Raw genomic sequence first — 17,460 nt, 5'->3', positions numbered from 1 at the left:
TGAATAGGAGGAGCGGCACTTGCCTTTCGTGCAGCGAGCCCGACTCTGCCCCAGCACCTCTTAGGGCTCCCAGGTCCTGCCGGGGCCATTCTTGAGCACAGACCAGAAATAGCCCCTGAGTCCAGCTATGTTTTGCCCAACTCCTCCCTCCACCAAAGAATTAACCTACTCCACATGCACAGGTTGGAGGGCCTTATACTAACAGCTTTCTCCTAGCTTCTGCTGGTAGCTGACATTCCTCTTCTGCATGCATGATAACTAATACCATATTCATACCACGGAGCTGTTTTGTTTTGTAAAGGGAAGACTCTGGGGCAGAGCCCTAGCACAGTGGGCAGCCCTAGCACACTTACCACCCTGGTTACTATCTCTGGCATCTCATATGGTTCCTTGAGCCCCCAGGAGTGATTCCTGAGCATGGAGCCAGGAGTAAGCCCTGCGTATTGCTGGGTGTAAAAAAAATAAAATAAAGGGGGAAAGACAGATTAAAATCAACAAGAGAATAACTTTCCGTTCCTGCACATCCTCTTGGCAATTTTTTGCTGGACGATAGTAAACAAGGTAACCCCCTTAAGAAGTTTGAAAAAGGGCCAGAGCCATAGTGCAGCAGGTACAGCGGCTGAATCCAGTTTGATGCCCACCACCACATGTGGTCCTCTGGCCACTGAGCCCTGAGCACAGAGCTGGGAGTAAGCCCCAAGCACTGCTGGCTGTGACCCCCCCCCCAAAAGTCAGGAAAAGCAGGGAACTGCCTCTCAGGAATTCCTTCCTTTCTCCCCCAGGAAGGGACGAGCCTCCACTGAGCAAGGCCGGGAAAGACGTGGTTCTGCACCTGCCCACAGACGGGGTGATTCTGGACGGCCGTGAGAGCTCAGATGACCACGGCATCATCCGCTACACATGGACGCTGCTGCAGGGTGACATGTCCGCCGACATGAAGGTAATCCGTGGCCTGGTGCAATGAAAACTCGAGTTTCAGAGAATAAGTCTTTGGTAATGACCCTCACATTTCTTGTCCCCTACTTGTCCTGGAAGCTTAGCAGAGAAGTGTGCAAAGGAGAACGTTCTAAAATGATGCTTGAGAAGATTATTTATTCCATAAATTTGCCTTTTTTTTTTTAAGGTGGGGAGCACATCTGGCAGTACTCAGGGGTTACTCCTGGATCTGTGCTCAGGGATTACTCCATGAGAAGCTTGAAGGACCCTGCAGTGCCAGGCTCAAACCCAGGCCTCCTGCCTGCTTTCACCCAGCTCTCAGAGCTCTCTCCTGCCCCATAGACTTTCCTTTTTCTACCACACATACAGTGATGGTGATCATTTTTTTCAGTCTTCTTGTTCTTGCTTTTATTGTTTTCTTTTTCAGAACACAAAAAAAGTGCTCCGAGGAAAAGATTTTTTAATTTTGGAACCAGAGAGGGAAAGAGCGCGCACTGAAAGGGCTGCCTCACATTCTTCACACACAGAAAGCTCCGGTTCAGTCGTGGCACTGCCTGTTCTCTCAAGCACAGAGCCTGGAGTAGCCCTGAGCAGTGCCCGGGGTCACCTCCAGAAAAAAATAAGTAATAAATAAAATAAATTAAGGGCCTTCTGGCCAGAGAGATAGTACAGGGATAGGGCATTTGCCTTGCACGTGGCTGACCTGGGTTAGATCCCCGCATCCCATATGGTCCCCCAAGCACCACCAGGAGTAATTCCTGAGTGCAGAGCCAGGAGTAACCCCTGAGTCCTGCTGGGTGTGGCCCAAAAAGAAAAAAAAATGAAGGGCCAAAGCAATAGTACAGCAGGTAAGGTGCTCCCTTGCGTGTGGCCCACCGGGATTTGATTCCTGGCAACCTACAGAGTCCCCTGAGAACCAACAGGGGTTATTCCTGAGTGCAGAACTCGGAGTAAGCCCGGAGCACTGCAGGGTGTGGTCCCAAACGCAAAAATAAAGAAATAAATAAAAAGTTTAAATGTTTTATTCTTAATTCAAGATTTAAGTTGAAAATGTTTAAATGTGTGGTATGAAGGAAAAATACAACTGAGTATAAAAAAAAAAACAACGCCGAGCAGGCTGGAGAGATAGTACATCGGGTAAGGCGTGGCACGGGTGACCCTGGTTTAGCCCCCGGCACCACGTATGGCCTCTGGTCCACCGCGCTCCCCCCCTCCAGGAGTGATCTCTCAGCACAGAGCCAGGAGTAGGCCCTTGAGCACAGCCAAGTGTGGCCCCTAATTTTTGTTTTAAAAGGCGCGCAACAATGAACTCTTTCTTCCCTGGTCCCCTGAGGCCATCATCTTCATATGGGGCCATCATCCTCCTATTCTGACACTGCCGGCTAGGTGGGGGCGGAGGAGGAGCTCGTTACTTGTTACTTGGCGTCTGTCGCTCTTTTCCGCTCTTTTCCGCTACCGCCCACACACTGGGGAGTCTGACTCCTGGAGCTAGTGGCTTCTTATTTAATCCTGGTAGCGGTTGATACTGCGCAGTAGTGTTTCCTGACCCGGGCAAATGAACTTCAGTCAAACCACTTCACTGAGAGGAGGCCGGAAATCTCTGCCATCAGATTGTTCAGTTACTAGAACAAAGTACTGCAGATTGGGGGGGAGGGAGGGAAGGGGGTGCGGGGACACAAGCAAGGGAAAATTTTGTTTTATCATCGTTCTGGAAGCTCCGAGTTTATGCTCCAGGTATAGAAGGGCGGTTGTTTTTAAGGCTCCTCTCCCTGGCTTGTCACTGACCGTCTTTTCCTCCTCTGTATTTGTAAGGGCTCTCCCCTTCTTCAGGAAAGCACCTACGTTATGCTCTATTAGAGCAAAAACAATAAATAAAATTTCAAAGGCATCAGTCAGCTATTCCCTCAAGACTGGTTTCAGGGCCGGAGAGGAGGTTCAATGAACTGGAGCACGTGCTTTGCATGTGGGAGGCGCAGGGTTCAGGTCCAGCACTGCACGCCCCCACCCCACCCCCCAAGCACTGCTGGGGTTGAACTCATCCCAGTGCATGCAGGGAGTAGCCCTGGAGCACCACAGGGAGCACCCAAAGCAAACAGAGGGCTGACTGCAACGCATTGATTTTCTCAATGACTCCCTGGGACTTCTCTGCGTTGGCACTGGGAAGGCTCTGAGCATGCCCGTCTCCCCGTTCTGTGGGGCAGCCCCTTCAATCTTGGGGGGGGGGAATGAATGTCCCTGCTTAGAGTTCTCAGGCTGGAGCTCAGCGCTCTCATTTCTTTGTGATGTTCCTCAGCTGGATTGATTTTCAGGCCAGCCACTATCCAGCCTGTTCTAGACTTTTCTCAGATGCATCCTTGTCCTGCTTCAAATCAGATAACCCGCTGGAAAATCACACTGGTGAAAGGTGTTGGAACACTGTAGAGCTAAAACGCAACAATGAACAATTTTGTAATGCCTCTATTGCATGATGATTCAATAAAAAAAAAATCAGACACCCTCTACTGAAACTGCAGTTTTTCCAGGTGCATAATATTCTTTCCCAGGCTCCAGTGCCATGAATGAAGTTCCATTTCCATAAACTCCTTCAGTAGTTGCTGGTTGGGCACACGGTAGGTTTGGGAGCAGTTTTCCCCAGCAGGATCACTTAAACCCTGCGTCATTTTCCCACTTAGAGTGGCTTTCAGAACGCCCCTCCCGCAGCTTCTGTTTATATAATTGGTTTATAGAACCTCGGATTAGAAGCAGATGCCATTTTTTTTTATATATCTCCACATTTGTGTCTTCATCTACCACTGAAAACAGTCTTAAATTGGAGTGTCTTCTTGCCAGGATTTATTAACTTTCTGTTTTGTGTCAGCTGCAAAAGTAGCGCACTCTTTTGAGGAAACCTTTGCGTATTGAGGTTAACCAGAAAACATGCATGGAACGACCATTCATTTCACGGTTACAGAGCTCCCTTGAGACAGTGCATCTGTGGTCTATTTATTTGTTCAAGCAGCTGCAAATCTGCTCTCGTTACCTCATTCGTCATGCCTGTGGCTAAACACATTATTCCATCAAATGCAGATTCAGTTGACTTGAACACTCAATAAGGGGATGTAGATGTGGGGTTGGAGCAATAGTACAGGAGGTAGGATGTTTGCCTGGCACACGGCTGACCCAGGTTAGGTTCCCAGCAATCCATATGGTCCCCTGAGCCCACCAGGAGTGATCGATCCCTGAGCACCGCTGACTGTGGTCACAAAATAAGAACAACAACAATACCAATGATGCAGATGTTTCAGCATTTAATTTATTGAGATCTTTATAAAACTAACAAAATAAGGTTTTTCAGAGGCCTTGTTTTCATTTTGCTTCCACTAGGTGACTGGCTATACTTGCCTGCTCTTACTTTGACTCAGCAGAACACCATTTCTTTTTCACCAATGCGTTAGATAAAATCTTTAGCACATGTCCCTGTTATATTTATGTGTGAGTCATTTTAAGAATACTTCCTTGGCAGCTGTGACTCAGGCTATTTTGAAAAACCCAACCATCTATTGGCTTGGTTTCAAGCATTATAATTTATATTATATGCCTTAGGAACCCTCATATTAAAAAAAGAAAACTTCCTTTTAACAGTAATTGACAATGGACCAGAGAGATACTACCGGAAAATAGTACTGTGAGTTGTGAGCTGGCCTTGCATCCAGCTGACCCAAACTTGAACCCCCAAGCCCCAAAGCATTCCTTGAGCACAGAATCAGGAGTAAGCCCTACAAACAGTCAGATGTAGCCATTTTTTTTTTAAGTTCATTTGGGGTCAAAGAGATAGTATAACAGGGGGCCAGGAAAATAGTACAGCAGGAAAACCACTGATCCCAGGCATCTCCCATATGGTCCCCTGAACACCTCTGCATCTACTAAGTGCAAACCCCTGAGCATCTCCAGTGTGGTCCCAAAACCAAAAGGAAGGAAGGAAGAGACATTTTCCAGGCAGTTCCTTAGATGATTCTGAGTTTCATGATACTCAGTATGATAAATCTCAGTGTGAAGTTAAAGTGTGAAATATGACATATAGGAACTTGATACAGAACATGAGGATGTTCAGGGAGATATAAAATCTATAAATCCATGGATTGATTTGCATCCCTCAGATGTGGAGTTCATTTAAGTTATTTTAGAATTCCAAGTGTAGGGCTGGAATGATAGTACAGCAGGTAGGGCATTTGCCTTGCTTGCTGCCAATACGGGTTCTATCCCCAGCATCACATATGGTCCCCCAAGCCCTGCCAGGAGTGACCTCTGAGCAGAGTGAGCCTTGAATACCATCAGATGAAGGAAGGAAGGAGGGAGGGAGTGAAGGAAGGAAGGAAGGAAGGAAGGAAGGAAGGAAGGAAGGGAGGGAGGGAGGGAGGGAGGGAGGTGGGAGGGAGGGAGGAAGGAAGGGAGGGAGGGAGACTGGGAGGAAGGAAGACCAGTTGTACACTGGTTTTTCTGCTTTTTATAAGTAAAATTTTTAAATAGGCTGTGATCCAAGTGGGGCCATGTTCGGGAGTAAAAGGAGGTGAAATGAAAATTACAGAGGATCACAGGTACAGGGACCCTTATGATCAAAAGCTAACTTGCCCCAGACTGGGTAGTCTAGATAGAGCCTTCTTGTCAGGCTTCTCTTCAGATCCACCTCACTGTCACTGTCACTGTCATCCCGCTGCTCATAGATTTGTTCGAGTGGACACCAGTAATGTCTCTCATTGTGAGACTTATTGTTACTGTTTTTGGCATATCTAATATGTCATGGGTAGCTTGCTAGGCTCTGCCGTGCAGGCACGATACTCTCGGTAGCTTGCCAGGCTCTCCGAGAGGGGCGGAGGAATCGAACATGGGTTGGCCACGTGAAAGGCGAACGCCCTACCGCTGTGCTATTGCTCCAGCCCAGATCCACCTCAACAGATCAAAATAGCTTTTAAAAATCTTCTTTCCAGGGGCTGGAGCAATAGCACAGTGGGTAGGGCATTTGCCCTGCATGCGGCCGACCCGGGTTCAATTCCCATGATCCCATATGGTCCTCTGAGCACCGCCAGGGGTGATTCCTGAGCGCAGAGCCAGGAGTAACCCCTGTGCATTGCCAGGTGTGACCCAAAAAGAAAAAAAAAACTTCTTTCCAGAAGACAGAAAAATATTAACTGCTTTTTTAGTCAGAGGGCAAGAAAACACGAAATCAATGTTGAATTTGAAATTCACGGTCCCCTTGTGTAAGAGAGATCTCCTTTTTTAGTCTCAGTCAGATTCTCTGGGATGGAATAAGGGACAACTGAAAATGCCCACATGGGGAAGCTGTCATTATATGAAAAGGACACGACTAAAGAAACAGACTGAGGAACTTTGTAGAAAGTTAGCTAGCAGGGTTTCCAGCCTGGCTTTGTAGGACTGAGTGATTTTCAGCTACCTGTTAACGAACTGATGCCAATTCAGAGAAATTTTCTACTGGTTCGTGAAAAACAAATTGCTACAACATATACAGGCATTAATATGCATATTGGTATTTAAGTTGTATTTTGGATACACCCAGAGTGCTTGGGTGCTACTCCTGGCTAGGTGCTTAGGGTCACTGAGAGGCCCCCTCTGAGTTTAAGGGTCAAACCCAGAGTCACTGCAAGAAAAACATGTATTCCAACACTCCGAGCTATCTCCATGGCCCAAATATATAAATATTCTTATTCTAAATGATGATTTTTATTTCTGCCTTAGGCCCACTAAACATTTGTTCTATTTTCACTGACCCATGGTTATAAAAAGATTGAAAACCTCTTCAGCTTAAGAAATGCTTTCGGGGCTGGAGCGATGGCACAGTGGGTAGGGCGTTTGCCTTGTATGCGGCCGACCCGGGTTCGATTTCCAGCATCCCATAGGGTCCCCTGAGCACCGCCAGAAGTGGTTCCTGGGTGCAGAGCCAGGAGTAACCCATGAGCATCACCCGGAGTGACCCCCCCCCAAAAAAAAGCTTTCTCTGGGTGTGTTGCTATAGTAGTGGGGAAGTTATTAGAAACAGAAGCGGGTAGCTAAGGAAGGAACCAGGAGAAGCAGCTGGAGGCCAGGCAAAGTCTCCCATTCTGGGAGCCAGGCAAAGATGGAAAGGTCGTAAGTCAGAAAGTTATGGCAGAACAGAAGAGCCAGGCTATATGTCCATATGGAACTTGAAACAGAATGTTTCCATCCCAGAGATTCCCAGCAACAAGGGCCCCCTCTAACTTGCATCTCACAGGATTGTCACAGAGCAGCTCCATCCTTCTCTCTCTGCCCCACAGTGGGTTAGTGGCAGGAGTCTTCCTGTATAAGGCTCACTCTCCTCCTGCTCTGCCTTGCCCCGGGCCGGGATTCCAGTGACTGCCTCGTTGCAGCCCAATGATGTTAATAATAAAATCTCCTTGCCTTTTGGGCTAAAGATGGTTTTAGCGTGTTAAGTAAACTCTGTTGCAACACCGTCTGACGAGGCAGAGCTGTCCAGACCAGCAGACTGAGTTCAGCCACCCTGAGCTCAATTACTGCAGAGCATGAAACTGTGGGTGGGGAATGGAAGACACACTCTCAGGACTGGAGAGATATCACAGGAGCTAAGACACTTACTTGCCTTGCATGCAGCTGACCCTCGTTCAGTTCCTGGAGCTACATATGGTCCCTTGAGCACCATTCAGGAGTGATTCCCTGAGCACAGAGTCAGGGGCACACCCAGTGTATCATCAGGTGGGGCTTGAACTCCCCCTTCCCTGTCACCCCCACAAAAAAAAGATAAAAATGAGTCAAACTGCCTTGAGGGGGAGCAGGCCAGACCCTGCCCAAATGAGACCTGCATCCACTCCCTCACCCCCAGACCTGTTATTGTACCTCTGGCCGGACCCCACCACCCAGGACTGAGCACCTCAGAGAACCTAAATGACTGATAACTTCAGGTACACAGGTCTTTATTGCTGAAGACTCCAGGCCTTCGCAGAGTCGGGGTGGGCAACCTCCCCCCAACTCCCTGTACTTCCAGGGGACCTGGCAGCTATGCCCAATTAAATAATTAACTTCCCAGTTAACTGTCCAGTTAAATATTCTGGATTCTCTGGAGTATATGGCCATGTTTGCAGCTAAATGACATATCCAAACGCTACAACACTGATATCCCAGTAGGAGCACACCTGGCTGTATGGGATGTAACACAGAAGCCAGCCCCCAGTGTCAGCTAACAAAAACATTAACACAGAAGGCTTAACCTGTGACAGCAGCTTAGTAAGGCCTTAGAGAAGGATGCCCCATGGTTCAATACAATTTAGACAATTTTTTTTTCTCCTATGGACATATTTTTTTTCTTTTTGCTTTTTGGGTCACACCCAGTGATGCACAGGTTACTCCCAGCTCTGCACTCAAGAATTACCCCTGGCAGTGCTCAGGGGACCATATGGGATGCTGGGAATCGAACCTGGGTCGGCTGCGTGCAAGGCAAATGCCCTACCCGCTGTGCTATTGCTCCAGCCCCTGGACATAATTTTTTGATCATTCTGTTAGTCATTTAGTGATGACAAGAAATATAAAATAGATTATTGTGGACCTGCTTGAGGGGTAACTGGGAGAATGGAGATGATGGTGGGATTGGTGTTGGGATAAGGAATGCCTGTAGCAAATCTACATGAACAACTTTGTAAATCACGGTGTTTAAATAAAGTGTGTGTGTAGCGAGGGGAGAGGGAAGGATGAGTCAAATGAAATTCAGGCCTGGTGTTCGCTGTCAGGCCTTCTCCCCACGCCAGGGCTGGAAGGATACAGGGTCTCTTTCTCAGGAGCCAGTCCGTCCACTTCCGGTTTTGTTGTTGTTGTTGTTGTTTTAAACATTTTGTCTTGATTGCGTTTATGTGATTTACAAGATGGTTAATGATGGTTTCCCACATCCATGACTTCAACGCCCGACCACACCCACGTGGTCACCCGTAATATCTCTTGGCAATAAGAAGCCAGGCCCTAGGGGTCTTTGCCAGCTCTCTGGCTGACAGCATCTGCAGGGAATGTGTGGAAACATTTCATAACTGACATATCTTATCGGTTCTGTTGCTCCGTGTCACTCACCGGAGGAAGTCCTTGGCGTGAGGAGAACAGGGCGATGCTGTCTAGCAGATAGAACGTGGACAGCGATTCCTAGAAGGTAGACGGAAGCAGGGACGTCTACCTTCTTGTTTTGTTTATTTGTTTGTGGGCGCCTGTGATGCTGGGAGCTCAGGCCTGGCTCTCTGCACAGGGATCTTTCCTGGCCGGCTCAGGGGACCATAGAGAGTGCCAAACCCCAGTCACCACATGCCAGCAAATGCCCCGCCCGCTGTGTTACCTGAGGGTACAACTCTCCTACTTGCTGCACCACAAGTAGTAAAAATATTTTTTTGCTAGTTTTGGGACCACCCCCAGTGGTGCTCAGGAGTCACTCCTGGTGGGACTCGAGGGTCACATGGGGTACCGGGGACCCAACACAGGAAGCTGCATGCAAAGCAAGTACGTGATCCACTGGACTCTGGCCCCTCAGGGAGATTCTTATTGATCATCATTTTGTTTGTTTGTGTAAGGTGACATGAGCAAACTATTAGCCAAGGTCACTGTAAAAGAAAAGGCAGGAGGACGGGGAAGTTCTTGTGTGGCTGCAAGGGAGGCAGCATGCAGCCATTGTTACTGTGACGATGCTGGTCCTAACCGTCTTCTCTGAGTCAAAGAGGTCCTTGCAGGCGAGGGACTAGATACTGGGGGTGGTGCCTGGAGGAGGGGACAGACTCAGCAGCAGTGAAGGACTAGAGAAGGATTGTCAGTCATGGGTGACACAAAAAAAATTGGAAATTCCTAATTCAAAGAGGAGCTAAAGGTGCTGGAGCAATAGCACAGTGGGTAAGGCGTTTGCCTTGCACACGGCTGACCTGGGTTCGATTCCCAGCATCCCATATGGTCCCCCGAGCACCGCCAGGAGTAATTCCTGAGTGCACGAGCCAGAAGTAACCCCTGTGCATTGCTGGGTATGACCCAAAAAGAAAAAAAAAAAAGAACCAACCATGACCATCATGTGTGAGGTGGGTCTTTACAGCCTGCTTGGGGCACCCTGGATCAGGGGGAGGTTGGCTGCGTGCCACGGGTCACCTTACAGGCCTGACGTTTCCTCTTGTGGTGACAGGTACCTCAGTCCGGAATCCTGAAGCTGTCCCACTTGCAGGAAGGGAAGTACGACTTTCAGCTGACAGTGACGGACACGGCCGGCCAGAGCAGCTCCGACAACGTGTCTGTGACGGTGCTGCCCGCAGCTTTGTCCTCCGGAGGTGAGCAGGAAGCAACAGCCCCAGGGCCTTTGCTCTCGGTGGTGACGGATGAGAGTCTTTAGGGAAAATGTGATGGCGATCAGTTAAGGGACCCTCACGAAGGGACCCCAGTGGGCTGGGGTGGGGTGCACCCTGCGTGAACACCATGTCCTCCAGCCAGCTCGTAAACGCCCCCCTCCTCTCTGCTCTGCGCCTGGTCGGCTTGCCTAGTGTGTTCAGAGAATGCAGTGAAGGTGGACACTTTCCTTATGATTTCACTCCCATGTGGTATAGATAGAAAAAAAAAAAAAAGAAACTGGTGTTCCTTATGGACCGATCTGGGCCACAGGTATGGCAAAGTTGAAAACCACTATCCTACCACCTTGGTAGAACTGCTGGTCTGTGGACTATTACACTGGTTAGACTGTTAAACTGGCCTGTGGGTATAAAAGGAACACCGAAGCAAATAAAGCAAGTATTGACTTTTATTTGTTTTTTGGGGGCCCCCACTCAGCAGTGCTGAAGACTTACTCCTGGCTCTGCACTTGGGTATCACTCCTGGCAGGCTCAGGGGACCACATGGGATGCCGCAGATTGAACCCGGGTTGGTCCCGTGCAAGGCCAACGCCCTGCCTGCTGTACTATCTCTCTTAGCCCTGTAAACATTAACTTTTAGATTAGAGGTGACTCAGTGGGAAGTGGGAGGAGAGTGTGTAGATGTGGTAGATAGATGGGGTATAGACAATGGAACTGGATTTGTAGTGATAAGCTTCATGGCTTAATGTCATGTGTACATGTGTGGATCTTTAATTATGCAAATGGCAGCTTATGTGATATTAATGCAATGTTATTTCAGTGATTCAATGAATGATAAAATGATAAAAAAGCAAAGGGAGGAGGACTATATTAACGCAAAGTTACTTCAGTAATCCAATGAATGATAAAAAGCAAAGGGACTGGAGAGAGGGCGCAGAGGTGAAGGGGCTTACGTTGCGTATGGGCAGTCAGTCCTGATTCAGCACCTGGCATCTTACGGTTCCCCCCCTCCCCCCGACTACCACCAGGAATGGCCCTGAAACACGGAGCCAAAAGTACCTCCAGGTGTCACCCAACCTCCCCCCAAAAAAGCAAAATATAAGGACTATTTAAAAACTATTGGGCACTGCAGATGGAGTTATAATACAGCTTTACATGTGACAGACCCCACATTGTGTAACACAGTGTAAACTTGGTTCTGCCCCTCACTTTCCCAGATATCTATGTTTCGAACATCGTGAAACTATATTCTTAGAAAGTTTTTATGGGGGGTGGAGAGGTAGTACAGAAAGCAAGACACTTGCCTTCCATGCAGCCATTTTAGCCACAGCCCTGGTTCCATCTCGGGCACCACATGTGGCCCCCTGAGTCACCAGCGTGACCCAGAACCCCCCAAAAAATCTTTTATGGACCTCGGGAGCACTAAAGATATTGGGTCTTGCCCCTTAACTCTCTTCAGAAGGGGCCCTGGGAGAGGGTCTGTTTGAGGTTATGTCAGACGGTCAGGGTGTTTTCTCGGTGTCTGCAGTGCAGGGGGACGTGCTGGACATGGGCTGTGGAGTGGGGAGCTCCGCCCTCCCCCTCCCTGTCCCCACACAGTGATGCTGCACAGGCACTGGCCGAGGGTCCCAGGTCCAGCCTGTCCCTGACGTGCACGACCACTCAGGGTTAGGACGGTAAACATGCCAGCAGGTGGAGGCCTGAGGCTCAGAGGACAGGCTGTGACTGTCCCTGGTTTGCACAGTCACCCATCGCATCTCCCAGCAATGACCTGGGCCGCATGTCTGTCGGAGATGAAGGAGGATGCGCTTGGGCCCAAGGGGCAAGACTGGCACGTGGCCTCCCACTGGGCATCTGAATTTAAGTCGCCCACTGGGTCGGCTGGTTGTTGCCTTTCCAGCCAAGGCTGCAGGTACCCGGCAGAGAGGAGGGGGACCCCAAGCCCCTGTCCCCACAGCTCGACAGGGCTGCAGGGCAAGTGGTGATGTCATCCGGCCCACCCACATGGGCCCTGGAGACGTCCCGCAGTCCACGGAGAGCAGACCCAGGGCACCTCAGGTGCTACTTATGTGTCCTGGTTTATGGACCTGAGCCAAGTTTCCAGGTCTCCAAATATTTAGACGCCGGACAGGCCCCTTCTGCATGCTGGCCTGCCCCCAAGAGAATGATAAAAGGTATTTGAACGGCGGAGGGGGTTGTGAATCCCTATGGATTTCTGCAAGGTCACTTGGGGTTTGTATATATCATTTTATACAGAAAATACAGAAGGGAGGTATTGTCTCTGTGGGGTTAGATGGGGATTTCGGACCAGGCATCAAAGGCCGTAGTACCCCAGAGATGCTGGGAACCAAGGCCGAGGCAGAGTCATGTGCTGTCCCCTCCACTGTGCGGATAATGGCTCAGCTGTGACGGTGAGGTGGGCAGTGGCTTCTGGGGCCAAGAGTCAAGCTTAGGCAATAATAACTTGGCCCTTGGGGCTGGAGCAATAGCACAGCGGGTAGGGCGTTTGCCTTGCACGTGGTCGACCCAGGTTCGATTCCCAGCATCCCATATGGTCCCCTAAGCACTGCCAGGGGTAATTCCTGAGTGCAGAGCCAGGAGTAACCCCTGTGCATTGCCAGGTTTGACCCAAGAAGCAAAATAATAATAATAATAATAATAATAATAACTTGGCCCCATTTCAGTAACAGAGAGTGGCATGTCTTCAAGCTTTGAAGGGGGGAAATAATCACCCAAACAGCAAGCCACCAAATTCTTCCAATAGGATTGACATCACTGGTTTCCAATAGGTTCCCCCCGAGAAGGACATGACAAGCCCACTCACATTTTCAATCTCTTCTTAGACTTTCGGTAGGTTTTATAACGTGCCCAATGTTAGGACAGTAGGACATGCCACTCATTATAGGGCTGGGACGTGCCCGTCAGTATATTGATGGGGTACCTGGCCTGGGAAGTTTGGAGACCACTGCTCCAGGCACATCCCTCACAGGCGTGAGTCCCAGGGCTCCCTGGGGCTGCATGGAAAACAAAACAAGAGGCCCAGGAAGATAGCACAGGGTGAGGGCCACACGTTCCCACCCCCAGGTCACACTCCTTGCACCGCATGGTCCCTGGGCATCCCACGATGTGCCCCTGGAAGGCCCCCCCAGTGACACCAGAGTGGCCCTGTGCTCCCCTATGCTGCATCCTGGGGCTTGAGCACTGAGTTTTCTGGGTTGGTTGGTCTGGTATTGCCAGGAGTGTCCCCTGAGCTAATTGGGAGGCCAACCCTATTCCGCCTCCCAAACAACAATGAAAACAGAGGGATAAATCATAAGTATTCATCAGTCACCAAGCAGTAAGTAAAATATCTTAATATAATAGGATTCTCACGTCATGAATATAAGAAATATGAAAGGTTGGGTGGAGAGTTATAGGATAGTGCGGGGTTGGGAGGGAGGCACTTGCCTCACACACGGCTGACCCAGGTTCAATCCCCAGCATCCTTTATGGTCCCCTGAGCACTACCAGGAGTAATTCCTGAGTGCAGAGCCAGGAGTGAGTCCTAAGCACTGCCAGGTGTGGCCCAAAAACAAATAAACAAACAGATCAAATTGTTGACCCATTTAAAAGTTTCTATTTTCTGGGACTGGAGTGACAGTACAGAGGGTAGGGCATGTGTCTTGCATGTGGCTGACCTGGGTTCAATTCCCAGCACCCCATATGGCCCCCCAAGCACTGCCAGGAGTAATTCCTGAGTGCAGAGCCAGGAGTAATCCCTGAGCACTGCCAGGTGTGGCCAAAAAAATTAAACAATAATAATAAATAAATGATTCTGATTTTTACAGTACCAAGAATGTATCGAGAGTCAACCGCTAAGATTCATTAGTAGAAGGTGAATCTCAGTCAAGTTTGACAGCCCTGAGAGAAGAGAAGACGGCATTCTGAAGTGTTGTCAGCCTGCCTGGTGCCAGGCTGTGGGTCCAGGGCTGAGGGACAGACAGTCAACATTGCTAGTCCCCTCCCCCATGTCTCACTGGCCTTGAGTGCTCTGTCCAGCCTTTCCTCAGGAGGAGCTGCCCACTTACAGGGTTCTATTTTCTGGGACTGAAGAGATAGTACAGAGGGGGGTTGCTCCTGGCTCTGCACTCAGGAATTACTCCTGGCGGTGCTCAGGGGACCATATGGGATACCGGGGATTGAACCATGGTCGGCCACATAGAAGGCAAACACCGTCCCAGCTGTGCTATGGCTCCAATCCCAGAAAATCAAATCTTTTAAATAGGCCTCTCCTCCTTCTGAGGAGGGCTGGATGGAGGACCCAAGGCCAGTGAGACATGGGGGAGGGGGACTAGAGCTGCCACCTGTCTGTCCCCAGCTCTCAGGCAGTGTCCCCGGGATATTAGCCTCTAAAGGCCCAGAGCGCTTCCCGGGAATGAGGTCAGGATCGACCCCCTCACCTTCTCAGCACCTCTGCCTGTAGCTCCAGCTACACAAGTCCCTGTCGCCCTGGCCCCGGTGCCTCCCATCCCCTCCCCCTGCACTCCACCCCTGGGTCTGACTGTCCCTCACGGGTGACTGGGTGACTGGAGACTTTTCCTACACAGGATGCCTGCCCGTTTGCTCTCGCCACCACTTCTTCTGTGACGACGGCTGTTGCATCGACATCACGCTGGCGTGCGATGGCGAGGAGCAGTGTCCGGACGGGTCTGACGAGGCTTTCTGCCAGAATGGTGAGTCGGGCCGCGTCACATCCCCAGGTCCCGGGGCAGAAGGGAGGTCTGTGCGCCCGCAGTCCAGCGCAGACTCTGATGGGAGACAGCTCCGTGGGAACCAGCCGCAGGGTCAAAAAGCGTTTACTTGAGTCTGAAAGGGTTTACTTAACTGACCTATGTTAGGTTTCCATATTGCTCTCCATGTTTCCAGAAGCTTCTGACCCATCCTAAAATTGTGGTGAGGAGTAAATTAAAGTTACTGGAGGGGTCCTTTGGTACAACATGTTCAGTGTCTGAATGCCACCTCCCCGGCAAAGGAACAAAGGGACGGGTCAGATTGATGGTCAAAATGGCCCATTTATTTTCCAGACCAATAGCCTCTATAGCCATCTGAGGGGGTTCGAGGTATAGGACTGCAAGTAGGTGCGATTGAGCATTTACAGAGGTAAAATATTTCAACAGAGGCAATTCTTTTGGGGAATTAACTCAAGGAGACGACGCTGTGTCTCCCAAGGGCTATACTGAGAAATTCGCCTCGGGGAGACTGTAGCACTGACACACTGTCGTCCAGTTGTTCATCGATTTGCTCAAGCGGGCACCAGTAACGTCTCCATCGTGACACTTGTCGTTACTGTTTTTGGCATATCGAATACACCACGGAGAGCTTGCCAGGCTCTGCCATGCGGGCAGGATACTCTTGGTAGCTTGCTGGGCTCTCTGAGAGGGACAGAAGTATCAAACCCGGATTGGCTGCATGCAAGGCTAATGCCCTACCCACTTTGCTATTGCTCCAATCCCATGGGAGACAAGCATCTATATTGTTTTTCTCTTTCCCTTGCTGCTAGTACATCACTTGTATCACTTGCCATCCCGTTGATCTTCGATTTGCTCAAATAGGTGCCAGTAACATCTCCATTTGTATCTGTCGCGTACTAGTGTAGCCCAATGTTATCTGCTCACTCCAGGAACACAAAGAGCCTCAAACCATTTGTTCAGGGTTTCAATGAAGAAGTTTGACCATCTCATAGGTGGACGGCCATGTGGTCTTTTGACATGCCATGGAATCCAGTCAGTAACAGCTCCAGTCCAGCGGTCATCTCTAAATCGAATTACATGTCTGGCCCATCTGATTTTCTTTTCTTTTTTTTTTTTTAAATGTATTTATTTATTTATTTATTTTTTAAATTTTATCACCATGTGGAAAGTTACAAAGTTCTCAGGTTTATGCCTCAGTTATACCGTATTCAAACACCATCCCTTCACCAGTGCCCATATTCCACCACCAAAATCCCCGGTATGCCCCCCGCCCCCACCCCAACTTTATAACTGATGAACCTCACGTTATTTTCTCTTCACCTTGATTACGTTCCATATTTCAACACAAAACTCACTATTGTTGTGGGAGTTATATCCCCAAACAAGATAGCCCTAATAAGGAGGCATTTGATAATTAGTTTTCCATTCAAAGATTGTATGTTTTCAGGTTTTAGAAAAGGTCGCGCGGCTGCGCTAGCGGCCGCGCGGCTCGGATCTGTCCCAGTCCCGAATCCTGGAGCCGTGTTAGTTGCTGCTCAGTGGCGCCGGGGTTCCATCCGGAGAAGGTGTGCTGGCGGCACCTCCTCCCTCCGGCCCCCCGGTGTTGCTGGCCCCGAATCGGGTCCAGAGCATTGTCCGTGGCCCATCTGATTTTCAACGCCTTGGCAAACGAGACAGCGTCCCTGAGTCTTGATCATCGACGGAGGTCGGGACTCCGGATTCCTTCTCTCACTTGAGTGAAACATGATACTCCAAGCATAGCTCTTTCGATTCTTCTTTGGGATACCCAAATAGCGTTCTCATCCTGTTTTCATAAGGCCAAGGTAGAGTTGAAAAGATGTACCCAGAGCTGGAGGTTCTTTGTCCTCTTAACCACTTCTTCGACGCTCTTGAAGGTGTTCCATGCTGCTCTCTTCCTCCTGCACATTTCTGGCGCCAAGTTGTTCTCATGTTGAGTTCTCAACCCAGGTACACATAGCTGCTGCATTTGGAGATGTTCGTTCCATTGAGAGCAAATGGAACGTCAGGGACTAGCTCTTTTTCATGAACATTGTTTTGGTGAGATTCAGAAGCAGTCTGACCTTTCCACATTCGTGGTCAAAGTCGGCCAGCATTTGTGCTGCTTGGCTAATGTTTGGTGTTATTAGAATGATGTCATCAGCGAAGTGGAGGTGGTGTAGTTGCTGACCGTCTGTCTTCACTCCCATTCCTTCCCATTCCAGTTGTCGCATGACGTTCTTGAGGGTGGCACTGAAGAGTGTCAGTTAAATGGTATCACCCTGCTGAACCCCTCTCTTCATGTCAATGATCACTTCCTTGTAGAATGGTGAATTCGTAATACAGCTCACAGAGGATCTTCATGTACTAAGTTTGAATGCCCTGTTTGGCTAGGGCTTTGATGACCACTTCAGTCTCAGCAGAATCAAAGGCCTTCTTTAAATTGATGAACGTTAGACAGAGCAGCATCTTGAACT

At 49.4% G+C, this 17,460-nt stretch overlaps 1 protein-coding gene across 1 annotated transcript in view; it reads left to right on the top strand.

Annotated features, from left to right (window-relative positions):
* The window catches only part of LRP11 (LDL receptor related protein 11), a 52,364-nt gene that overhangs the window by 23,540 nt on the left and 11,364 nt on the right, over window positions 1-17,460 (top strand). The window contains exons 2-4 of the mRNA XM_055136100.1: window positions 783-940; window positions 10,100-10,241; window positions 14,843-14,968. Of these exons, the coding sequence (XP_054992075.1) occupies window positions 783-940; window positions 10,100-10,241; window positions 14,843-14,968 (426 nt within the window). The remainder of the gene's footprint in view (window positions 1-782; window positions 941-10,099; window positions 10,242-14,842; window positions 14,969-17,460) is intronic.

The sequence above is a fragment of the Sorex araneus genome, chromosome 4, assembly GCF_027595985.1.
Source record: "Sorex araneus isolate mSorAra2 chromosome 4, mSorAra2.pri, whole genome shotgun sequence".
In the NCBI taxonomy this organism is placed as follows: Eukaryota; Metazoa; Chordata; class Mammalia; order Eulipotyphla; family Soricidae; genus Sorex; species Sorex araneus.
This window is presented reverse-complemented; position numbering and strand designations above follow the sequence as displayed.